Source organism: Tripterygium wilfordii, chromosome 14, assembly GCF_013401445.1.
Source record: "Tripterygium wilfordii isolate XIE 37 chromosome 14, ASM1340144v1, whole genome shotgun sequence".
Classification (NCBI taxonomy): domain Eukaryota; kingdom Viridiplantae; phylum Streptophyta; class Magnoliopsida; order Celastrales; family Celastraceae; genus Tripterygium; species Tripterygium wilfordii.
In genome coordinates, this window is record NC_052245.1 from 1,304,184 (window position 1) to 1,329,397 (window position 25,214).

General features: G+C 36.8%; 4 protein-coding genes across 8 annotated transcripts; 2 read left to right on the forward strand and 2 right to left on the reverse strand.

Moving 5' to 3' along the window:
* Positions 1 to 42: 42 nt before the first annotated feature.
* On the reverse strand, positions 43 to 4,475 carry LOC120015238 (autophagy-related protein 101-like). 5 transcript variants are annotated; one of them, XM_038867554.1, is made up of 8 exons: positions 4,283 to 4,475; positions 4,108 to 4,144; positions 3,327 to 3,412; positions 2,702 to 2,797; positions 2,022 to 2,184; positions 1,771 to 1,930; positions 668 to 817; positions 43 to 380 (listed from the first exon to the last, which is right to left on the reverse strand). In XM_038867554.1, exons 1-7 carry the CDS (start codon positions 4,313 to 4,315, stop codon positions 685 to 687), a joined length of 708 nt encoding a protein of 235 aa, XP_038723482.1. In that variant the 5' UTR covers positions 4,316 to 4,475; the 3' UTR covers positions 43 to 380; positions 668 to 684. The 5 variants fall into 5 exon arrangements, with proteins under 5 accessions (XP_038723482.1, XP_038723484.1, XP_038723481.1 ...); XM_038867556.1 differs by having other exon boundaries at positions 668 to 779; positions 4,283 to 4,473; XM_038867553.1 differs by lacking the exon at positions 43 to 380 and having other exon boundaries at positions 458 to 817.
* Positions 4,476 to 10,802: 6,327 nt separating this feature from the next.
* Positions 10,803 to 12,262, forward strand: LOC120014564 (dof zinc finger protein DOF5.3-like). The gene has a single exon (XM_038866546.1). The coding sequence runs from the start codon at positions 11,001 to 11,003 to the stop codon at positions 11,994 to 11,996; it is 996 nt and encodes a 331-aa protein (XP_038722474.1). The 5' UTR covers positions 10,803 to 11,000; the 3' UTR covers positions 11,997 to 12,262.
* Positions 12,263 to 17,873: 5,611 nt separating this feature from the next.
* On the forward strand, positions 17,874 to 22,248 carry LOC120015596 (probable disease resistance protein At5g66900). Its single transcript, XM_038868083.1, has 5 exons — positions 17,874 to 18,882; positions 19,371 to 19,774; positions 20,148 to 20,497; positions 20,892 to 21,100; positions 21,227 to 22,248. Exons 1-5 carry the CDS (start codon positions 18,234 to 18,236, stop codon positions 22,057 to 22,059), a joined length of 2,445 nt encoding a protein of 814 aa, XP_038724011.1. The 5' UTR covers positions 17,874 to 18,233; the 3' UTR covers positions 22,060 to 22,248.
* Positions 22,249 to 22,569: 321 nt separating this feature from the next.
* Positions 22,570 to 25,135, reverse strand: LOC120014748 (pentatricopeptide repeat-containing protein At4g37170). The gene has a single exon (XM_038866789.1). It carries the CDS (start codon positions 24,888 to 24,890, stop codon positions 22,800 to 22,802), a length of 2,091 nt encoding a protein of 696 aa, XP_038722717.1. The 5' UTR covers positions 24,891 to 25,135; the 3' UTR covers positions 22,570 to 22,799.
* Positions 25,136 to 25,214: the final 79 nt, after the last annotated feature.

Below are 25,214 nucleotides of genomic sequence, written 5' to 3' on the forward strand. Positions count from 1 at the left end.
AACTTTTATTTTCATGAATGAATTGTTAGGATTTATACCCTTCTCAAGAAACAAATTCTTATGCTTTCGAGAATGCCTTAATTACAGGGTTCTGGTTCTCCACAGACGAGATTAATATAATTCTCTCATCTTCAGGGAGGCCGGCCATGAATTCCAATAGTGGTTGCACATAATCAGAAACAGAAACAAAGATCATATCTACCTGTTTAGGACTGACTCCAGAAGCGCCAAGGTCCAAAGCAGTGACCAGAAGCCCCATGACAGGAGGTTTCATGAACCAACACAGAGTCTTTCATGCTCTCCATTTTTACTCTGCTCTTCTTTCAAAATGCCAATAGTTCCAGATTTGGATAAGCATCTTAGACTGGTTTCAATATAAACTGAAAGCAACCAAGCGTTATTTCAGTAGAGGCAGGTGGTTGTGAACCAGTAAACACGGTCATAGTTAGACCCAATATACACATGAGAAAACCGGCACTAAGGAATAAACATGAGTGATTGATACACGGATAATATTTACAAACCCAGATAAAGGGGGCTCTTTGCTCTCTCATGCACCCTTCTTGCTTTTGAAAATCAAATCAAATTTACAGCAGCAGCAGTTTTCTTCCTTGAAAACTCCCATTCACACAAGTTGAGACATCTTAAAGTATTAATTAATTCTTACTTGGAAATATTATCATGTTATTCTGCTTGTCGACTCCGATAATCAGCTGAGCATGGTTGGGTGACCAGTTTGAAGCATCCTCTTAAACATGTCCATGGCAGAATCTGACGAACTGAGTAATAGCACCAGATTATCAACTGATCAGTGAAGCCGAAAGACTAAGAGAAATTCTCAATAAGCAGCAGAAAAGAATAGTACAACAACAATTTGTCAATTAGAAAAAGAGCGGACACCCTCAAAGAAGGTATCAAATTTATAAGAGGAGCACCAATGGTCAAAGAGATCAAGCTGCCACAACCCAGATTGAGGGCAGTGTCAAAGCCCTATCCTCCATTGAACAATCAGAACAAAAGTTCATTGTTCATACCTAGCATTGCATTCTTTTCAAATTCAAACTTAATCATTGCATGAAGCAATGTTTCTTCACAAAATCCAAAATAGAAATCTGAGAAGACAACCCCTGATCCAACGACCTTACTACACGCCAACCAACAATGTGAACTTAAGAAAAATTGACTAAATGCAACAAAAGTACTGAAACAGATGGAAGAACTCAATAGGAAGAGGGAGGGATGCAGAGGACTACTGTTTATCAAGCATAATTTACGAGTTTAAATGATTTTAATCCATTTATAAGAAAATTCCCAAATCCAAATGACCTAACTACATCCACACCAGTAAAAACAGAGAGAAGAAACAGCGTAATTGCAACGAAGGTGCTAAGAACAGAAGGAACAATTGAATAGGGTGAGGGAGGAATGGTGCGGACAGCCTCTTTCACCTACATCTAGAAATTAAATAAACAACCTCTCAGATTCATCTTAAAAGTTCAAGACCAATTACAATAATCACTCACAAATGCCATGAAACAGTAGTAAAAGTATTTCATGAATGAAAAGCAACTGGACAGTGTAAATATCTCAACAGGATTAGGATAATGTAGAGGATAACGTAGCATTCATGATCATTAGAAAATTGATCCAATTTAATAGTAATCTTTCAACAAAGATAGAAGGAAAATGGAAAAAGAAAAGAAAACAATGAACAAAAAAAAATTGTAATGCACATCGCCAAGAAGAGGTAAAATCAAAGAGAAATCTGACCTTGGGATAGTAATTTCATATGGAAAGTACATGACGCCATCAGTAATGGGGGGAACGTGATCCTTCTTCTCATTGACAAATTTTATTATTTGAAACAAAACCTCACGAAGAGAAGCTTCCAGTGCAGCCCTCCTCACACTTCTATCTTCTGATCTCCCCTCTATAGTCATGAAACCAAAATAATACCAATGTTCTTGTAGCACATAGACTATAGGTGATTCTCTGAAGTGAAAATAAAATAGTGATAGTACCTCCTGGGTCAACAACCACTTTGGAATGATGAGACTTGCTAGAATGTGCCTTTGGATGCTGTGTCACATTCAAATTTACATGCCACTGCTCCCAATATAATCGTTCAATTTTTTTGTACCACGGATGCTGTTTGTTTTTCCTTTCATAGAAAGATATGCACACCTGCATCGTTGACGCCAGAACTCAATGAAAAAAGCTGAGAATTAGAGGTAATAAAAATGGGTTGGGGAGGTTGCAGGTAGAGGTAGGGCAACAAAAAGTAAGCGATGGCTTGTAGATTTTATCTAGATGTAATTTAGGAGAGAATCTTCAAACTTCTCAATTAGCATAATACAAGTCATCAATTACTTAATATGCCAACAGAAAATTACTAGGGGAGATAAAAATAACATAACATAACTTTTTTAGAAGATTTATTCCTGACACTCAATTCAGGAATTTATAAATTTTTCAGATTTCCAATATGAGGACCATTAAGCATACATGCTGTGAAAAAAGTAGGAGCCAGAAAAAAAATTCTCTGCGAAATGGCTGATATAGAAGTCTTTTGCATGCAAACATAAAAAATCAACCTCCCAGAACACTGAAGCATGGAAATGAAACATGCCTATACAAGAACAAAACATCAAGATCCAAATAATAACAAAAAAAATCTCAGAAGTACTAAAAAAAATCTGACCTGACGTTTCTTGTTTGGGTGTTTCTCGACCCAACTTATGAACTGGTCAATCTTCTCATCAAGTTTCTTTTCAACTTCTACATCCCCACATTGGACCTACACCACAAGAAAGATTTCAGCAAAAAAGATAAACTTCTAAAGTTGCCAATGTTCGCAAATCGGCAAATGTGACCTTACAGAAACCAAATGATTAAATTTACATCGATAAGTACAACACACTACATAACACAGTTGCAAGCGGCATACTAATCTCTTTACATGTTATAATAGTTTCATGAAGGGGAGAGAGGGAGGGAGGGAGACAGGAAACAGTAATATATTTTTCAGTAGTAGAAAATTGCTTTCAGGCTATCACTCTTTCTACAAGACTTTCGTGATGGAGGTTAAGATATTCGCAATACACATCTCAAATGCAGTGCATGTGAAACACTCTTCCAAAATAACTTAACTTGTGAATAACTCAAACAAATGTGGTAAGTGCAGGAACTGGAAACTCCATTTCAAGTACTGTCAACCTTTAAACATCAGAATCAATATAAATATACGATACATGATAAAAATGAATTTAAATAAGTATGAAGCCAATCAATCATCTGAGAAGATAAAACAAGTTGGAAGTACTTACATATGTGATTTCAAAAAGTTCCAAGTCAATGTCTTTAGGCCTTACGAGACCTAAAGCCCGATGAAATACAATGGTGTGTAGTATGCCTGAAACCAATTTAACTCTGTCAGTTACTTAAATAATAGTAATAACAGCTAAATATCCTTTTGGTCCATATGCCCGAATGTTTCAAAGTCATAACTGCATTTCTAACCGCTCCAATGTCACTTATTCCATCCTATTTTCATCAATTAGATGAATCAAAAGATAATTTTGATACCAAGTAAGGTACCTTAAACAAAAAGTGTGCGTGTTTATTGCATGTTTACAAAATGATGGCGAGCCTAAGATGACATGGCACTATATGCATGCATAGAACCAGGTCATCTGTCCATACATCAAATGAACCGGAGTTTGACAAAGAGGAAAATTCTACGGTTTGAAGTGTATGGATTATATTTGGAAGAATCAAAAACACATGTACAAGATTATATCAGTGAGCCTGAGCCATATCATGCAAACTGATGAGCCATATCAAGCTACGGCTTCAAGCATTCCAAACTAGATGAACTTTTCAGGTTCAACGTTAGTTATATCAGCTGTAACATTTTAAACCTCGAGGATTTTTTAGGTTTATTGTCAGTTTTTAAGGTCAAACAAGTAAGGGAACACATCAAACCAAATTAAGTAACTATCAATCAAGTGAATCAACAACTCGACCATTATGGTTACCAGAACAACCACACATAATTTTCATTATGTTAATTCAAAGTGAATGATTCAATTCAAAAAGAAAACTTACAGCGAAGAACTTCCCGTATCTCGAAGTGCTCCACATCCTACAAATTTTCGGAACGCCATAAATTTCGGAAGAAAAAATAAAAGAAAAATTAACAGTTACGGCCGAGATTCTCTTTGATCAAAACACGAAATCAATGCAAAAATACTAATGATCCGAGACACTTCGATTTGATTACCAGTTCTTTTAGTTGACAGACTTCGCAGTTCATGGTTGAGATCAAGAGAGCAAAAAAAATTAAGGAGAATCGATTCGACGCCTGAAAATTGAAAGAAAAAACCCAAGAATTGGCGCGGTCTTTAAAGTATTTCGTGAGAGATTAGTTTTGATCGGAATTGTAGAACGCGGAGCGGAAGTTTTAAGCTTGTAAAGACGGGTACCAAAGTTTCCTAATTCGATTACGCCGAAACTGAAATTACTCTTTTGCCCAACGATATAACATGGGCCAACATTTTCCCCCGGCCCAGTTTTTACAACCCATGATCTGGGTTGACCTCGGTTTGGGGCCGCTTTTTGATTTGGAAAGGGCTTAGGCATGCACTCATTTAGCCCGGTCCGGCCAGGCCCAATATATGACACACACCGTAATCACATGCAAACACTTCAGTAGCTTAATCTAATGTAATAATGTTTAATATGCGCACGTAAAGGTATTAAAGCCTGCATCATCAAAAGCAAAACCTAAATAGAGAATCAAATCGAATCTAAAAGCATGGCATTCCCATACAGCTGCATTTTCCCATATATTGTTTGGGATCTTCAATGTGAATATCACTATTATATAGTGTTCTAGAAGCAAATGCAAACTTCAATAGCGAATCAAATCTAGTCTCGGTAAAACAAAGTCTTGGGTTCTAATTATAATTCCACAAATAAATTCACTGTCCCAAGAATCACATCAATATGATCATCACATTCAACCTATATATATATATGTATATATATATGTAATATAGTTTTATATAGTTATCAGTTCCACTTAATATTACCCAATAAGGTGCAAGTCACATGCATGCAACTTTTTCCAGACATTATATATTACATAGTCCGGCAGGAAGGATCTTGTCTAACTTTGCTTTTGTCAGGTTTGAACCCCTCCTCCATTGGAGCTACACAAATTGCTCTGATTTGGCAATTTACAGTACTTCACAAAAACCTAACTGAAACTGAATTCATGTATACATTTTAAATTAATTTTCACTCCATGAATCGTTGATTTCTGTTTTGGACAAGTCCATTTGCGTGAACTGTGAAGTGTGAAAATACGATATATATTTATTTGTCGTGTTTGAATGATTGATTTATAATTTTCGGGGTCCACACGGCTGTCGGTCCACCTTTGATAACTAATATGGAATTATATTTTCAGCAGTACAGTTTGTATACTAAATTTCCATGATTAATCAGGTGTGTTCAAATTGGCCTGTGAAAAGGGATTTAGCGTTTTACAATTTCCTTCAAATTTTAGAATATAGAATTAGGATTTGGGGGCTCCACAATTCCCTAGACTCTACAATTCATATCTAATGGTGAAGAAAAAATATACAAATTTTAAAAATGAAAAAACAAAAATGTGGCGTGATGTGGCACATCTCTCAATCCATTGGATTTCAATTGTAGACTCTACAATTTGAAACTAATTGCGGAGCCCTCTAATCCAATTGTAGAGTTATCATCTGATTGCTTATATGATGTCAAGTCATATCCTTTTTTAAGAGAGAATGACGTGATATTATCTTGACAAAAATAATAAAAAAATGACGTTTTAACCGTTAGGTTTAAAATTTTGAACTCTATAATTTTAAAGAATTATAGAGCCCCAAATCCGGATGTGAAAGGTTAGAATCGAGAATGCATGATCATTATAGATTATTTTGTTTTATTCCCTATAATAATATTGTTGTAAATTCAACACTCCCATACAATCAATTATATTATCCACTTTGGGTTGTCCGGTTCTCAATTCTCATGGATATATCAGGCTCTCACGGCTTTATTTCTCCCTAACTAACAAATGGATCAAAGCTCAACTCATTTAACTAGGGAAAATGTATAGTTGTTGTTAAGGGGTGCACTTAACCCTTATTATGGAGAATGTCCACACATCATTTAATGATGTGAGACTTCTTACAAATATTTTTAGGAAAAAAAAATGCCAATGATAACTTTTGGGTTGGTATTGTGTTGCAAGACATGATTACATTGTAAATTAGCTGATCGGTACCTTGAATTTGGATACACAACCAAGACAACAAAACTAGAGTTGTCATATAGCCAATTTAATTTGACATGTTCCACACTCAAATCCATTATTGAAACAAATAAAAATCCTAGTTCCATTGGTCCTAAAAATTCCATCGTGACAACTGACAACTCATATATTTATATAGAGAGAGATATAAAGGTCCTGAAAATTCCATCGTGACAAGTCATGTATATATAGATATATACAGGACAAGATATATAATTGACCATAGTCAATTATATAAAGTCAGTCAATATATATATAGTGGCAAACCATAGCCATGACATTATTGAATTGTCCCAACAAAAGAAAACGTACCAATCTCCACTAAGAAAAAAAAGAGGCAATTGATGCTGACTCAGTGGAGAAACCCTAAAAAAGAGAGAATTGGCAAGTGCCGCGTAAGGAGAGACACTTGGAGGGTCCATAAAGAACGTGGGGATTGTTTTTCACTTTCACATTCCATGCATGGTAGTCATAATGTCATGTCATATCATCCCCACTAGCTAGTCTACTCTACTGCTCAATCACAGATTACCGGCCCTTGGGAAAATATATTATGTATGTATACATTCTTGACTCTTGTCGGAGACCTCTGTTGCCATGTATATATATATATATATCTTCTGTATTTACTCAAGCCGAAAATGAACCAAAAAAACTGACTGTTTGTCTGTGTCTGTTGTGGTCAATTGTAGACTAGGTTTTAGGAGCTGTGTTGACCCGTAAGCAGCAAGACAAAGAAAATACAAAGAAAAAGAGCAGAGCCCGAAGATCGAGGGAGAGAGTATTGACGGCCAATGCCCGGTGCCAGTCCAAATTCCAATCTGCTCAAGATTCTCACAAAAACAAACACGATAAACTCCGGTCGCTGTCTCTGTTGCCCGTATCCGGTCGGTCCAGTGTGATCCATCCGGTGTACCATTTTCGTACAATAAAATTTTCCAAAATGATATGTGTCCATAATTTTAGTATCCATAAGTGTCCATAATCTAGGTGGCATGAGGAGAAGTGTGGGGGACCATTTTGTATTAGATGGTCCCCCACACTTCTCCTCATGCCACCTAGATTATGGACACTTATGGACATCAAAATTAGGGACATGTAGTGTTTCCGTAAAATTTTTAAGAAATTCGAAAATTTTATAAATGTGAAGTATTTAACATGACAAACTCAATGATATTTTTTAAAAAAATAAAAATCAAATTTAACATGAAAAATACATAACAATTCTAAATCGTTGGATATAAATTCAAAAGATTCGATATTCGATCACGATAAATTTTATTTTTTAAAAAAATATATTGTCAAATCCGTCATAAAAAATACTACACATTTACGATTGGTTAAATTTTTTTTATAATCTTACATCGGTTGAGTCCAGTGTTTATCAACACTGTTGCCCACCCCACCACACTGCCCATTCGGACCAGAAATAGAGTCCCGAACACACACACAATGACCTACGTCAGTGCACAGACACTAAGACAGGTCTCGCGAGGCACGCGCGGTCAGATGCATACGGTGTGCCTGGTACGTGAAATGAAAAATGATCCCAAGTACACATATATACTGCTACAGAAATGATTTATGTGTTGCTTTCAATCTCCTTTTGGCATTCATATCTCGTTTTCATGTACACACACACACACCCTAAACCCTATATATATATGTATATATGTATATATAATTTGTTTATCTAACTAGTCAATATGAGTCAATGCTTTAAGAGAATTTTATTGAATGGGAGACAACGAAAATTACAAATAAACCTCTAGTAAAGAGAAATTACATCCCAACAACCAAAATTCGAATTAGAAAAAACCCAACCAAAACTCAAATAAGAGGTGAAACCCATCTCCAACTCAATGCCAAAAACCTCATATCAACCCAAAACGCATGTTGTTAAGATTTGTATTCAATATCAATTAGATGTAAGCCACCAATATGATTTATAAGTAGAAATTCAATCTCTATCAATTAAGAGGGTCCTTTTAAGGACAAAATCATGCGAGTCTTAGGCCCCAAACGAAAAATACCACTTTGAATTGTTTGGATTAGATTTATGTGGTACTCTCATGAGTATCTGATTTATAATAAATACAATTCGAGGTGCCTAGAATTTCATTGAAATTCGATTGTTTGACAAGATTTAGTTCATGGTTGAATATCAAATAAAGTTTCCTAATGGACGTCAATTTGTAATTTGTTTGATATGTGTGGATGGCTATTAGGTGAGACGGTTCAAAATTATAGTCTTAGCTAGCTAATATTTCAATCACAACTTTTATTTGCCAAATCAATGGCCTAAGGTCAATGAAATTCCTTAACAGTTAAAGTGCCTCTCAAGTGTGAACAAATTAAGTTAATTAAGTAATCAAATCACATATGGGACCAATATACCATTCAGATTTCAGACCCTTTTTTTCCAAAAAGTACGCATTGCACTAATTTTTCCAATTAACCTAAGTGAGTCAAGATTAGGTGACTCTTTTTGTTCGTTTAACCGACAAGTCTTGTAATTACTTTTGTGGGTCTTAATATTTCTCGGGAGGCCAATCTGTTAGTTTTGGAACAAATGTATTTTTTTAATAACCGAAATCGATATCATACAAATTTGTCATTTAAACATTCAACATGAATTTAAAATCGAATCTATTAGGCCCGCGAGCATAGAAATTTTTCACTTGATAACAGAATAAGTTAGGTTAAAACTCAATCCATGTCCAAAAGGATGCACAAATGGAATTCGATTGTGCATGTCTCATTGAAAATTCACTTTTGTTGAAAATTTCATATTAAGTAAGAGCACATAATCAAAAAAATGTGGCAGCCTTCAACCCCAAGGGCAAAAAAAGGGAATGGTAATCAAATTGTCACAAAAAATGTGATTTGTGCATGGTCTTGCAATTGTAGCTGCCGCACGTGTATATAACACACACTCAAACATGTTAGAAATCATAATTAACCTAAAATTTTTCAAAATGACTTAAGTGTGTAGCACACGATGGCTATCATATCACATCAATGCAAAATCCTGCTAACTTTGATATAATTGTGTATATATGTGTGAGGAAGGCTAAATTCAAGCCACAAGTCTCGCCCGGACTGTGGCCAGCTTTTGTTGTTGTGGGGTTAGTAGGGACATTGGCTTTACACGTATTTGCACGCGATTAGTCTTTTGCTTGAACAAAAGTAATGATGGATTTTGAAACAGCATCTTCCAAAAGCCTCCAAGGAAGACTATTCTTTTTGGAAAAAAACTTGATTGTTATCATTATTGTAAATTCTATGTGCTTTAGCAAGTTTGATACCACTTTTTGGGTGTAATTAATTACATACAAGAACCAATGAATTCAATGAGAAAAATTTGGCTGATAGTCTAGTGATGATTCTCTCTCGTACCAAATCGTATGGATTCAAATGGTTCTGAATCTAATTTTCATGAGGAGCAATAATTTTGTGGCTACGCGTTGGGTTTTGAACCAACTTATTGTATCGTCAAGCAGAAAATTTATATATGCGCAGATCTGATGACCCGAATTTAGGCCTATATTAGTGTTATTATCAGGTAAAATTTTCTTTTTAATAAATTGACACTTGGAGAGAGCACAAAATATTGTTGAGAGTTCATCTAGCTGACTAGCTGAGTGGTTGGACTTCTCATCAAGTTCAAATTTGAGTTTTCTTCCTCTAAAGACTTGTCTATAAAATTTAAATTTAGATTTCTCAATAAAAATTAAATCTTGTCTACCAAAGTACAGCTTTTAGTGAGTAATTAAGGTGCCCTGGGTCAGGCTTGTGTAGAAATTAAATTAAAGCATCCAGTTTTTAATTTAATCTCATTTGAATGACTATCATAAGCTAGCTAGCCTAGAATACTAATAACTATTTGTTGGATAATATGACATGCATATATATAATTACTTAAGAATGTTTTTTTTTTAAATACCATTGAGAAATGTGTTTTTTTATTAGAATCGAACCTTAAGCACACATATGCCTAACTCATCTAATTGCTAACCAAGCCACCTCTCGGTTGAAAGGATAACACACATACTTAAGAATGCATAGGTTGAAAGGAAAGCCATGATAATGGACAAAAATAGTGTGGCTTATTTTTAATGATATATATATAGTGTGGCTCATTTTAATGATATGAGTTATCCAAAAAATATATACATGTATATGTATGTGTGTGTGTGTAAGAGTTCACATCCAATATTAATATTTGGACCTTTTCCTAAGACTAATGACAAGAAGACTAGGGTAGACTGGGAAATAAAACATTCATTCACTTTCCTGAAAAAAACCACTTGCATCCAAATTAATTTCAATCTATCCAAACAACTTGTTGTTTGATATATATTTGATAAAGTAGCTGCTTTTTTAACTTTATTTATATTTTATGTTTAAAGCCTTCCCATCCTTTTTATTTTTCTATACATTTACAACCCATAAGAAAACTGGCCTACAAGAAAAGCCATTCAAACCCAGCTCTATCATCTTCTCTCTCAATAACATACTTGATACAATAATACTCACAACAAAACCTACTTTCTCTCTTTATCTAGCTTTTCGATCCACTAACTCAAAAAAGACTTGTTTTGCTTTTCTTGTTTTTTGGATTGTTGTTAGATCAAAAAAGAAGATGATCCAAGAACTCTTTGGAGGTCATGCAGCAGCCCTAATTGGTGGAGAGAGGAAAATCTCCATTAATGGATCAACCCTTTTGGAACCCGCTCCTTCTCCTTCTCCTAATTCACCATCTCCATCTTCTTCTACTACACCAACCAATACCACTACGCGTACCACTACTGCAACTTCTTCTGATCGGAAAGAGAGTTTGAGATGTCCGCGATGCGATTCTTCCAACACAAAGTTCTGTTACTACAACAACTACAACCTCACTCAGCCTCGGCACTTCTGCAAAACTTGTCGCCGGTACTGGACCAAAGGCGGCGCCCTCAGAAATGTTCCGATTGGAGGTGGATGCAGGAAGAACAAGAATACCAATATCTCACCATCAATTTCAAAATCAAGTTCTGGCAAGATTAAAACTTTGGCAACGGATTTTGGAATTAGATCAGCAAGCTTTGGCGGGTTTGATTATCACCACGAGCTCGCATCAAATCCGATTTCATTCTCTTCGTCGCAGGGTTCTCATCATCTTTTGAGCTTGTTAAGGCCAAACTCTAACACTAACCCTAATTTTGTGAAGGAGGGTGGTGTAATGATTGGATCTCATCTGATGACTGCAGAGCCTGCAGTGCTAAATGGTCAAACCCTAAGTTTGGATACTCTTGGTCAGGTTCCTTCTCTTGCTCTCTCTAGCCCTTATTGGAAGACCAACAATCAGCAACAAAATGGGGTTATAAGTGGTCATCAAGCTCAAAACAACAGTACTGGACTTCAAGAGCTTTATCAAAGGCTTAGGTCATCAACTAGTACTGGTTATTACAACGGTCAATCAGTACCAGGTGTTCCAAGTAGTGTGGGATCATCATCAACTTCTTCTTATTCATCAATTTTTGAATCAACTCCGGCTGCCGCTACTGGAAATGAATTAGGTTACTGGAGTAATAATCAAGCATTTTCATCAGCATGGTCTGATCTTCCAACAACAACAAATGGTGCATATCCTTGAGTACCCTTAATTTCTTTAATCTTCTGGTGTATTATCTTAATTTGTGTTTTCTTTCTCAATGCCGTAGACTGTTATTAAGTTGTTTCTATATATTTTGGGGGTTTGGCTTTGTGGTATATGGTATGGGAGTAGGATCACCATGTTCTTTCTGCTTTTCTTTTAATTTTCTTGTTCATTTTTGCATGTGTGGTTGAAGAGTGTTATGACTTGTGAAGATGTACCAATTAATTAAGACCAAGAAGTGGTAGAAATCCAAACTGTATTGATGTTTTTTATTTTCTAAGTACATACATTCATTCATACATACATACATACATACATATACACACTGTATTTGGGCTTACTTTGAAAATGGTGATCTCTTCAAGCAAGTACTTTATGAGACATGAAGAGGGTAAAATATATATGTGTAAGTAAGAATAAACTCAACACAGAGAGAGAGAGAGTGAGTAAATCATCTCGGTTAATTCAACAACTTTAAAGTTTAAAGTAACTAGGGTTTCTTTTTCATAAATTAAGTAGTGATGCTAGTGGTGGTGGTAGTTGCTATATATATGTAACTTGGTGGATGGCACATGAAGAAGATTCGTTATCAGTTTATATTACGAGAAAGTAGTAAAAATTGAAGCTTTAAAGCAGCAGCAGCCTTTTATAAAGACCTTACTCAAACAGAGAATTTCTCAGGCAATTTGAACAAGGATTCCATTTGCAGCTTTATATGTGTGTGTGTATATACATATATATATATATATATATATATACATATATATGTTAAAAACAAACTGTACATCAGTACATGTCTGCCTTGCATGCTTCTCTGGAGCTAGCTAGCTTTGGTTTATTCCTTTAATTTCGTGGTGTACAGCAAAAATTAAATTCTCACCATCTCTCTCTGTCTTTCTCTCACTAGTACCATGTACTGACTACAATAGTGTGTTTTTTTTTTTTTTTTTGCGAATGCTAGCTAGAATGCTTGAATGAACGTTGGAGCAAATGAAAAGGAATTAATCTGGGAGAATGCTAAACTATTGTATTTAATTCTAGTGCTTGTGGAACTATACAGCAATGGAGAATTACATATGAATATACATATATGATTTGTGGTACTGTTAGGAGCATACTTACAATATGTTTTGCTGTCAGTCTATGCCCCCCTGAACCCTAAATTTGTCCATTTAAAGCTGGTGCTCTAGAGCCAACTCCGAATGCCCGCAAAGTGGACCCTAAAAGAGCCAACGGAAAGGCCTCTTTTTAAATGGGCTTTAAAGCAGGCCTGAAGTTGTGTTTTTTACTTACTCGAAATCGTTGTCATAGAGTTTACACATTCCACACGCAAGTAGCGAGTGGGCCGGGTTTGGGCCTTGTAATAGCCCATAATTTCTCGAACAAACGGGAGAATTTTGAACATCACAAAGGCACAATTCATATCCCTTTTGGGAGGGGATCCAATTTCTCACTCAAAACCTTATTCGAATAACCCACATTACTTATATATGGGAGTTGTGATCTATTGATTGCTCTCCTTAATCAATCAACAAATTTTCTAGATAGTGACCTATTAGACTTGTTGGTTACAATCAGCTTATGTGTGGATAGTAATTGAGTTTGTGTGATTGATTAATAAAGGTTTGACTTATGAGCCTACTGAGTGAGTGCGTGCATAGCCGCGCGCCTGGCTTGGTTATTAAAGAAACCATGTTAAAACATTAGAATGTGAAAATCTCTTATTGAAAATAGATTTTTGCTCCAAATCTTTTTTTTTTTTTTTTTGCTTCCTCTTTGCAATTTGTAGAAAATGGTAAAACTTTTGAGATTTTCCTAAGGTCATTCGTATATCCCTTGACATCGTCACCGATGTTAAGTTTAATGAGAGGCAATAAATATATATAATTGAAATTAAGCTAACAAAGACCATGTCATGGTTCATGGTTGATTCTATTTGACTTAAATAATTAAGACTGATTCTTTAGGAAGAAAAAAAAAGGTTCTTCTTAATTCTGTTCTTGTCCGCGTTAATTATCAGTGAAAGAATTGAGAGGACTATTTCAATCATCATTTATAATTTATTTGAAATAACCTATTAATTAACTACTCATAAAAACCTATTAATTGATAATAATTTTTGACATGTTGTCGCCTCTATCTCTTTCAGTGAAAATAACTAAAATGATCATATAATTTCGTCATGTAGTTATTAAGAATGAAAAATCATTTTGGGTAGCTAGGGGAAATGGTTATAGTAACTCATCTCCTATTCTACGTGGTAAATATACAAATATACAAGGGTTGTAAACTTTCACGTAATATTTTTTTTTAACGAGCAACCCCCTGTAGGATCACAATGATTCCATTACCTTTTCCTTTCATTACTCTTCAAGGTCCTCAGAGAAATGTTTTTACTGTCGATCATGTTGTTATTCATATTGTACAATTGTCTTCTCGTAATGAATAATGGGTTCACAGAGAATTCTCCAATTAATTATGCCAAATATCATTTTTTCCATATTTATCTTTGGATTCCTCATAGTACTGGTGATGCAGGGCATTGAGGCATTTTGTCAAACACTTCATGTGCATAACAAGAATCTCGCCCGATGACCATAACTAAGAAAGATAAATGAACAGAAGATAATTACCTCTTCCTGCTGACTGATTAAGCAGGGAATCTCAGGTTTGTCGTCTAATAATCCTTAATGAACCAAGCACAAAGTTTTCTTTACCAACGCACACCGACACAGTAAGCATCGGTAGGCCCAAAATTGGCATGGTTTTCTTATAGAAATTCTTTCATTCCTCATCACCGTTACATCGCTATCTCTACGTTGAATATATCCCTACCAAGCGCGTTGAGGCAATGAGGATGCTTATTTGTTTAAACGAGTAAACGACCAAGACCCAGTGGAAGGGTAAATTTCCAGGAAGATTCATATATCGTATAAGACTCCATGTACATAATCAGACTCGGTGCCTTCGATAAAGTACATCGTTTGTGTCATTGTGTTATCATTATGGCTCTTATATCATTAGTAGCCGCAGGGGCTGTGCTAGGAGTTGCGGCTCACGAGCTCTATCGAGCAACTAAGGAGGCAGTCAAGAAAACTACTTCATTCCAACGTGAACTGGAACAACTCCAATCCACACTCGAGATTGTAACCCCAAAGATCGACCAAATTGATCAATTAACAAGAAGAAACCCACAAAGTTTTTCAGAAGAACTACTAGAAGAGATCCAAACATTCAAGGAACTTCTTGTGCGCGGAAAGGATCTCGTTATGAACTGCTCGGAAATCCCAAGTTGGAAAATCTTGAAAAAGTACAGGTACACAAAGGAAATTACAGCTCTCAACGAATCTCTTCGGAAGCTCGAAAAAATTCAGTTGCCCGAAATGCAGTTGGATGTCATCATGAGAGTTCTTAATCAAATTAACAAAGTGAAGACTACAGCAATAAATATAATCTGCTGTGGCATCTGTTGCTTCCGTAGTCCAACCCCTGTGGGATCACAATGATTCCATTACCTTTTCCTTTCATTACTCTTCAAGGTCCTCAGAGAAATGTTTTTACTGTCGATCATGTTGTTATTCATATTGTACGATTGTATTCTCGTAATGAATAATGGGTTCACAGAGAAGAATTCTGCAATTAATTATGCCAAATATCATTTTTCCATACTTGTTTTTGGATTCCTCATGGTACTAGTGATGCAGGGCATGGCGGCATTTTGTCAAGCACTTTTGCGCATAACAAGAATCTCGCCTGATGACCATCCCATTTTCTGATATTAAAAATCATTAACACTAACACCACTCAGATGCTCCAAACTAACGCAATTACAAGCAACACAACGAACCCAACAGGACAATGGACATAGCCATTCATCAACATGAACTACCGTCAGCGATTCAGCGAACGACGAGCTTAATTGGGCCTTCCGGGAGAAACTACAACCGTATAATTGGGCTTCCTCGACAGCTTTATGGGCTCCCTGGGCCTTATCTTGTTTAACATGGCCTGACAGTTATTATGGGGGAGCCTTAGTCATACCCCGGTTTTTACTAAAACCACCTCAGTTTAATAGCAACCCAAATTTTTTACAAATTTTCTAATAGCACCCAAAGTGCAGAAAATATTAGACAATTTAGAAATACACCCCATGCCCAAAACAGTGAACAAAAACAGGAGAAGAACAGCTGAAATTTCACAAATCTGCTAAACCTCTGCAAGAATCGAACTTTGATTATGTTGGTGTTAAAAAACACTTCTTTCTCCATCGCCTGTCAACCATTCCTTTGATTGACATAGGTAACGAGCGATGATCTAATTCAAAGGAGAATATTGACAGGAAAATTTCAAAGAAAAAAGTTCAAAATCGAAAGAAGTTTCATCAATTTGAACCTGACGAACTTGACTGAAGCTAACCCCGCGTGGCCGTCGAAGACAGCGACAAACGAGAACCCCTCGAGTCCGTCGGATAGGATGACTACGTCGTCCTCCATCTCATCTCGTGCTCCCTTCAAGCTCATGGACCCCCAACGGATCCCCAAGACTTCGGTCAGTGAAGAAGACGGAGCGTCAATCGCAATCGCGGAGCAGTAGCATTGGGTTCTTGCACCTCAGGTGAGGGTAGTTGTTGTTGTTGTTGTTGCAGTGGTGGAGCTTCGCCAAGAGGAATCTCTGCAACTGAGGGCTCAGTGGTGATTATGGTAGTAGTAAATTCCCATTAGATCTTGGATCGACGACGTCGTAGCTCTCGCATCAGATCTTCAACTTTGACAGAGAACTCCCCTGTTCAGACTTCTAAAACTTCAAAGGAAGTGGGATGTTTAAAGCCTCAAACTCAAAATATCTCTGGTCAACACGAAGTCAACGTAAGTCGGGGTGTATTCAATAAAAACTGTGGTGTGACTAAAGTTTCCCTTATTATGGCCTCCTGGCTACGGCTAGGTGAAAAGCCCAATAGTAATGCCATACCCGGACTGGCCCGGAGTTTTGGGCCTGATGTTCAACAGTCAAAACAACAGTGAGAAAAAGGTTGCTTAGGATTGCTTAGTGACCGAATCAAAAGCCAAAGAAAATAAGGAAGCATCCAAGAATTTTCCGGGAAAATATATATTTTGAGACTTTGAGTCGTGAAGCAAACCACTGAATTTTCCGGGAAAAATTCTATTTTGGCCCTTTCTGGAATATTCGATTAAGTTATGTTCCTTTCATTCAACTTTATTGAATAGTTCGTTATATTCTACTTCTCTCAATTTTGATGGTCGTTGTACAAAGCGTTTACTTGCGGCTTGAAACAAACTCAACCGACATTGAAATTAACACATCACAATTTTCAATTTCATAGTGCACGCCCACTATTTTCTTTTGGGCTACATAAAATATATTATAACAACTTAGAAAAACATAAAGTTTGACATTTTTTTTTGGGAATGACCTTCAAATTAGTTGATAATGCATTCTCACACATACACATTAGGTTTAGGATTGATCCCCTCTCTATATAATGTATAAACAAAAAGTTTTCATGTATTTTTGTTAAGTAATCTTTAGTTAATGGAATTTATGTTCATAAATTTAATAAACCCATCTAATCCCACATGTGAAAGTTGAAAAAAATTAATTTTTTAAAATAAAATTTTCACTTGCTTTGTTTATTGAAAATAACAAGTAAAACGAGAATCACAAATAACTTAAATGATGAATGTTATCTTATGGAAGTTTCAAGTTCGAGTCTTTCTCGTCACATTCTCCTGCAATAGAAAATAACAAGCAAACACAATGCATTATTTAATTATTAATTTATTATATGAAATTATGTATGTGCCGAAGATCTTACATATGAATGGAAGGTAATACGTATAAGCAGTAAACCATTGACGGGGTGTTTTGTTTCAAAGTCAATGATCTGGCAAGAGGAGCTTGTTGATTTAGCTCGACCTGGCTTGTCTTTCCCTTCCACATTTGTTCATTTCTTACTTTCTACTATAAATTAGAAAAGCATATGATACGCACTTCATTCACGTTATTCCAAAAGAGAATCTCTGAAAGGCACAGCCGAATAAAGAAACCCGGAAAGTCTATGGCTTCTCTTTAGTTTTCCTCCAAATTCCTGATTGCAAATTGTTAATGTGGGAATTGGGTTCCTGAGATATTTGTGGCTTCTTTCTTAGGTATTCTGCGAAATCCAGACTGCAATTGCTGTTCTGGGTTTTGGGTTCTGGGCTTGAGGAAAAGTTGATGGCAACTTCACTTATGGTGGATGCTGCGACAGGACTGGTGTTTGATCAGCTATTCAGAACCGTTTCGAACATTGTACAAAAACCCATGATGTACAGCTCGAACTTGGAGCGTATGAAGGCGACTCTGACCTCGATTACTTCAATCGCAAAAGAAATCGATGGGTTTAACAAGGTTTTAGACCGTCGGAAGGAGGAAGTGGAGCAGTTAATGACGATAATAAAGGAAGGCGAGGAACTTGTTCTCAAGTGTGCGAAAATCAAACGGTGGAATTTGTATAAGAAGTCACGTTACGCTGACAAGCTTCGTGAGCTAGAAGAGGCATTGGTCAGTTTCTGTCAGATGGCTATGCAATTCCAACAAACAAGGGATCAAAAGGAGACACTGTTGGAGGTGAAAGATCTTCGTATGGATTTGAGGAGATTGAGCTCGAAAGAAAGCAATGGTGGGTTCTGTAGTCAGGCTGGGTTCATGGGTATGTGCAACCCCACTAAGCAAACTGAGTCTACAATAGGATTGGATGTGCCATTGGAGGAATTAAAGTGGCAGCTTTTCAAGGATGGGGAACAAGTGATTGTAGTGTCTGCTCCTGGAGGATCTGGAAAGACTACATTGGCTAAAATGCTGTGTTATGATGAAGACGTTAAAGGTACAATTCTAGTTAGATATACGTGATTTTCTTCTTTCTTTGTATTATTCTGATTCGATATGTAAATCAGTTGAAGTTACTCTCTGACTGCATTTTGATTTATTTAAGTGTGTTAATCTTAGGGCTATTCATCCTTTGAGTTGTTTCCTGAAAAGTACTAAAAAAATTAAAATGAAGAAAGCAGGGATTTCTGGAAGAATTTCAGATATTAAAGCCTTTTCTTGGTCCTATTTGTCTGGCATATTTCATCTATTACAAATTCCGTTTTGGTAGAAATGACTTGATTCTAGTTTTTGTTAGCTGTGCACTTAGATTTCTTCTGATTGCTTCATTTATATCATCGTGTGTGCTCCTGATTGAGGATTTTGAATTCTATATCGATGACTTCACCAGTTCCGACTGCATCCCTTCTTTGTTGGGTAAAATGACATACTTTTTGATAAACTTCCATTGGCAGCTTTCTTACTTGAAATGTGAACTCTGTACAGGCAAATTCCAGGAGAACATCTTCTTTGTCAACGTCTCTAAATCAGCCAGCTTGAAGGCCATCATACAGAAAATATTCCAGCATAAGGGATCCCAAGTGCCCGAGTTTCAATGTGAAGAAGATGCAGTTAACGCCTTGGAAAAATTACTGAACAAAACTGGGCCGTACCCTATATTGTTGGTCTTGGATGATGTTTGGTCTGGATCAGAGTATATTATTGATAAGTTGAAGTTACACATAACAGATTACAAGATTCTAGTGACATCAAGATTTGTGTTTCCAAGATTTGGATCTACATATAAGTTGGAAAAGTTAAATGATGAATGCGCCATGACTCTTTTCCGTCATTCAGCATGCTTGACAGATGGAAGCTCTCCCATACCCGATGAAGATCTTGTAAATAAGGTGCCTTTGCAGTTTTGTGGTTACAGATCAGTCCTTTCTTTAGTTAAGCATGCATTATTTACGTGAGCAAAGACATACTTGATATCACACATTAGTGAACAAAGTAGTGTTTTCCTTCCTTTACATGTTGATGGTTTTGCTTATCATCAATCCCAGGATAAAGTGAGAAAATTTTAAAATAATGACAACTTAAGTTGTGATTATCTCTATTGAAAGATTGTTATATTGTACTTGTAGGTTTAAAATAGTCTTTTGTTCTAGTTGTTCACTTAATGTGAATATATAGCACATTGAGGTCCTAATCCTTGGTTAATATTTTCCCCAACTATGTCACAAGAAAACAATTGATTTTATTTGCTGGCGATATATGCAGATAGTAAAAAGCTGCAAGGGATCCCCACTGGTCCTGAGTGTGGTTGGAAGATCCCTTTGTGGACAGCCTGAAGCAATATGGCAAAGCAGGGTGATGGAATGGTCTGAAGGTGGATCTATTTTTGATTCCAACTGTGAGTTGCTTGATCGTCTACAAAGTAGCTTGGATGTTTTGGATAATAAGCGGAAGGCATGTTACTTGGACCTGGGTGCATTTTCCGAATACCAAATGATTCCTGCCACATCCCTAATTGATATGTGGTATGAATTGTACAATCTACCTGGTGTTCATGTAATTGCTAACCTCTACGATCTTTCATTCCGGAATCTGATAGATCTTTTCGTCACAAGGTATGCACCTATAGTAACTTCTGTTTGTTTGACTATATATTTCTTGTGTAATTATTTTCGCATTTATGCATCTGATCACTAGTAGTTTTTACTAACACATGTCACTGCATTAAATATTAAATTATGTGTGCCACTATAACTAATTGGACGCTCTGATGGCCTGAACTTCTTTTCGAGGTTTAACTCTCTAGAAAATGCTTAGTTTGAGTGGGTACTCAATTATGTTGGTTAACTTTTCATTCTGGTAGGATGAGCAGAAGATTATATGCTTAGTTTGAGTGGGTACTCAATTATGTTGGTTAACTTTTCGTTCTGATAGGATGAGCAGCAGATTATAAACGGTATGTGAAGAAAATTTCTTCTCTAGGCAATTCATTTATGCTCATTGTATCAGGAAAGATGATGGTGATGACAGCTGCTACAAGGACTACTTTGTCAGGCAGCATGATCTTCTAAGAGAGCTTGCTATCTGTCGAAGTATCTTAGAACCAATCGAAAGGAGGGAAAGAGTATTTCTAGATATTGGTGGAGACAATACTCCTGATTGGTGGATAGAACGAAAGCAGAAGCTCATCCATGCCCGCCTACTGTCTATCTCTACAGGTGGTTCATCATTCTCTTTGTAAATCCCAAATAATGAAAAATGCACTTATTTTTTAGTTTTCTTTTCTTTAGTACTCCATTTCTTATTTTGAGCCCATTCTCATACTTCGGGGATATTATTTGCAGATGAAACATTCTTGTCAACTTGGTGTGACATACAAGGACCTGAAGTTGTGGCTCTAGTTCTTAATTTTAGGTCTCAGAACTACAAATTACCAGAGTTTATCCAAAAAATGGACAAACTGAAGGCTTTGATAATTACAAATTATGGTGTTTCCGCATCTGAAATAAGCGATCTTTTTGTTCTCGGTTCCCTCTCCAATATAAAGAGAATCAGACTGGAGCTGGTTTCACTCCCTTCCCTATCCCCTATACAACTGCATAATCTGCAAAAGCTATCCTTGGTCATGTGTAATGTTGGTCAAGCCTTCAGGTGCTGTACATTTCAGATGTCACATGCATTCCCAAATCTTGTCGAGGTCAACTTTGAGTATTGTAATGATCTTGTGGAATTTCCTGCTGGACTCTGTGATCTTGTCCACCTCAAGAAGCTCAGTATCACCAATTGTCATAAGCTGTCTGCACTGCCAAATGAAATTGGAAAGTTGGTGAACTTAGAAGTGTTAAGACTTAGTTCGTGTATTGATTTGTTGGAGTTGCCAGACACCATTGGAAGCCTTTCTAAGTTACGTGTTCTCGACATATCAGACTGCTTGGGCATCGAAGAACTGCCAACACAGATTGGAGATCTGCATAATTTGAGAAAGCTACACATGATAGGGTGCTCAAGTTGTAAGCTGCCATCGACAATCTCCAGTCTTGGAAATTTGGATCTTGTAACTTGCGACGAAGAAACATCCTTCTTGTGGGAAGCTTTCATGTTTCGCCTTGCAAAGTTGCGGATAAAGGTGCACAAGGAGGATGTGAACCTAGACTGGCTTCATAATCTTCGATTCTAAGTTCCAACATTTATTTTCAGATAATGATGAGGCAGCATTTCTTGTATGTAATATGGCTGCTCCTCTCATCTCTTGTGCTGTAAGTATTTACCATTCTCTGATGGGAGTTACATTAATATAATACTGATTGTAAATTTGCATATCAGTAAACGTAGGAAAAAATTTCATGGTGGATTAGGTTTCTTGCGGCGACTTCGTTATTGTTTATCCCCTTGTAAGAGTATTTTGTTAGAATTGGGAACACAAATATACGCATCGAAAAGGTAATATAATTGATGCAACTCTGAAATCCGATAGAGAAACACTCTCAAATTTTGATTAATTTCTTAACCCTAAATGAAAATGAAACACATAAATGTGAAAATGTTGAAAAACCCTAAAAGGCTCATTTGAGGTTCTAAACAATGGAATTTGACAAAATTATGATGGGGCCAATGACTAATCTTAACAACCACGTCGAAATGAGTCTTTTGCCCAATTTTCGTGCAATTATGACAACATGACTTTTTGATCGTACTACTCGGTTTGCTTGTAATTAACTTGCCACTATTCTACATAATAATCACATTGTGTAATGAACAATACAGATGGTTTAAGAGAGAACCCAGATACGCTCACATAGCATTATACAGATACGCGTGACTGCTTGCCAAAACTAGAAAAAGAACTCACCATTGCATGAAACTTGAAATTCGATTCAACTGTGTTGAATAAAAATATGATATGTTATTAGCTTTCCATCACCAATATTCTCTACAAGAACAGTTCCCATTCTCAAAACAATGGAACCTATTTGAATCCCTGACCATTATTTTTCTATCAGTAATCTTTGAGATATATTTGATAGCAGTATGGCAGTCTACACAAGTCCTTAAATTCTTAAAAACCTTGATTGGTGTCCCTGGAGGAGTAGCAATGATTGCAAAAGCAACAGCAAGCTTCTCACTGTGATAGGAAAGATTTTGCTCCTTTTGCTCCTCCTCCACATCATGCAACACAAAATTGGTGTTAGGAACAAAGCCCTCTTCCTTCATCCTTCTTGAAAGCTTTCCCAAAAACTCCTGTATTTCCTTGGAATTTGGGTGGGAAGTATCTCCCACTAAGAATACATGCACCTCTCTCTTAATCTCAGTCCAACTCACGCCTGGTTTTTTTACCACTCCCCGCTCATCCATAACTCTTCTAATTTTCGCTACTTCATCCCACCTACCCGCAGTGGCGTAAATGTTGGCCATTGTAACATAAGTAGCTGGATTCTCGGGTTCTATCTCAAATAAAGCATCTGCTGCTTGTTTTGCAAGTTCCACATTTCCATGAATTCTACAACCACCTAATAAGGAAGCCCACAAAAATCTATCAGGTTTCAGTGGCATCCTGCTAATCATATCCTCAGCTTCAACAAATCTGCCAGATCGGGCTAATAAATCAATTATACAAGCATAATGATCTGTCGTCTGTGCTAACCCATGTTTCTCCTTTATCGAGTGAAAATATTGAAGCCCCTTATCAACTAATCCAGCATGAGTACAAGCAGAAAGAACCCCGACAAAGGTAATGTGATCAGGTTTAATACCCGAATGGAGTAGCAGCTCAAATAACGGCAAAGCCTCACCAGGTTGCCCATGATGAGCGCAACCTGCAATCAAGGAAGTCCAGGAAACCAAGTCGGGTTGAGGCATCCCTAGAAATACCCTTTTTGCAGTCTCTATGTTCCCACACTTCGAATACATATGGACAAGGGAAGCAGCTGCAAATGAAAATAGATCAAACCCAGTTCTAGTCATGTACCCATGAACCTGTCCCCCCAATTCTTCTGCAGCAATATCAGCGCACGCATTTAATACCCCAGAAAATGTAAACTCGTTAGGCCTCATACCAGAACGCAACAAATCTGAGAACAGTTCAAATCCCTCTTCCCTCCTCCCATCCTGAAAGTATCTGTCAATCATAGCTGTCCATGTAACAACGTCCCTTTCCCCCATCTTGTCAAAAATGTATCTTGCTTCCTCTATACTGCCACATTTTCCATACATATCCGATAAGGCACTCCAAACTACCTCATCGGAATCCAAGCCCATGCGTGTTATATGACCATGAATCTCCTTTCCTATACGTAAGCGTGAAATCGCAGCTGCTGCAGCAAGGGCACTAGACAATGTAAACTTATTTGACTTAGAATTTTCAAAATTTTGCATAGTTCTATATAGTTCTAAGGCATCATTTGGCCGGTCACATCGAACAAAACCAGATATCATTGCTGTCCAAGAAAAATTGTCTCTTTCAGGCATTCCTTCGAACAAATCTCTTGCTTTCTCAATCAACCCTTCTTTTGCATATCCAGAAATCATAGTATTCCAAGAACAGAGGTCCCTTTCCGCCATATCATCAAACAACTTCTGGGCACCCACTAAATCGTCGCATTTTACATACATGTTAAGGAGACGATTACATATAATTACACCAGGCACGAACCCGGATACTTTGAAGTGCTCATGCACCCTTTTACCCGCGTCGAGAGCTCGGTTACGACTGCAAAACTGTATAAGAGTCGAGTAGACCAAAGCGGAGGGTTTTCCGATGCGATCAAGCATTTGGATCGCTTCATTCAAGCGTTTCTGCTCGCATAAGATGTCTATGGCTTCTTTGAACTTATTTTCTCTGCATAGACGTTTTATGAAATCATCATCTTTGTCGTTCGATTTGAAAAAAAACTTCCCAATAACAGGTCTGTGAAAGTAAGCCTGAGCAGAGTATGAAGATGAAGCTATTCTGTTGGTTGGATTGTTTCGGAGAACAAAAAAATGAATAAATCTGAAATTAAGGAATTTCATTTTGGAGAACTTGATGAAGCAGGGAGACAGAGACGAGCTAATAGCGAGTACTACGTATCACATCCGTCTGGTTTTAGAAGAGTATTCAGGTATAACTGAGCTCCCGCGTTCCTCATTGAAGAATCAAACAGCAAGAAGGCCCATTTTCACTCATGATGGCCCTTCTAAGCCCATATCAATTAGGAACTATTTTTTTTTTTGTGAACCTAATATTAATTTTCATGTAGGAATTCTCCAACGCGGATCTAAAACATATACCATTAGTTCCTCAAGCAGTGAGCTTCACTTATCAATACTCTTAAAAAATGATCCGCATTTTACACG

Coding starts and splice junctions, on each gene's coding strand:
- LOC120015238 (XM_038867554.1), bottom strand. CDS start 4,315: ATGAACTGCGAAGTCTGTCAACTAAAAGAACTG. Junction 3,413..4,107: donor GATACGGGAAGTTCTTCGCT/GTAAGTTTTCTT, acceptor AATTGGTTTCAG/GCATACTACACACCATTGTA. Junction 2,185..2,701: donor ACCCAAACAAGAAACGTCAG/GTCAGATTTTTT, acceptor TCAACGATGCAG/GTGTGCATATCTTTCTATGA.
- LOC120014564 (XM_038866546.1), top strand. CDS start 11,001: ATGATCCAAGAACTCTTTGGAGGTCATGCAGCAGCCCTAATTGGTGGA.
- LOC120015596 (XM_038868083.1), top strand. CDS start 18,234: ATGGCAACTTCACTTATGGTGGATGCTGCGACAGGACTGGTGTTTGAT. Junction 19,775..20,147: donor ATGAAGATCTTGTAAATAAG/GTGCCTTTGCAG, acceptor CGATATATGCAG/ATAGTAAAAAGCTGCAAGGG. Junction 20,498..20,891: donor ATAGATCTTTTCGTCACAAG/GTATGCACCTAT, acceptor TCATTGTATCAG/GAAAGATGATGGTGATGACA.
- LOC120014748 (XM_038866789.1), bottom strand. CDS start 24,890: ATGAAATTCCTTAATTTCAGATTTATTCATTTTTTTGTTCTCCGAAAC.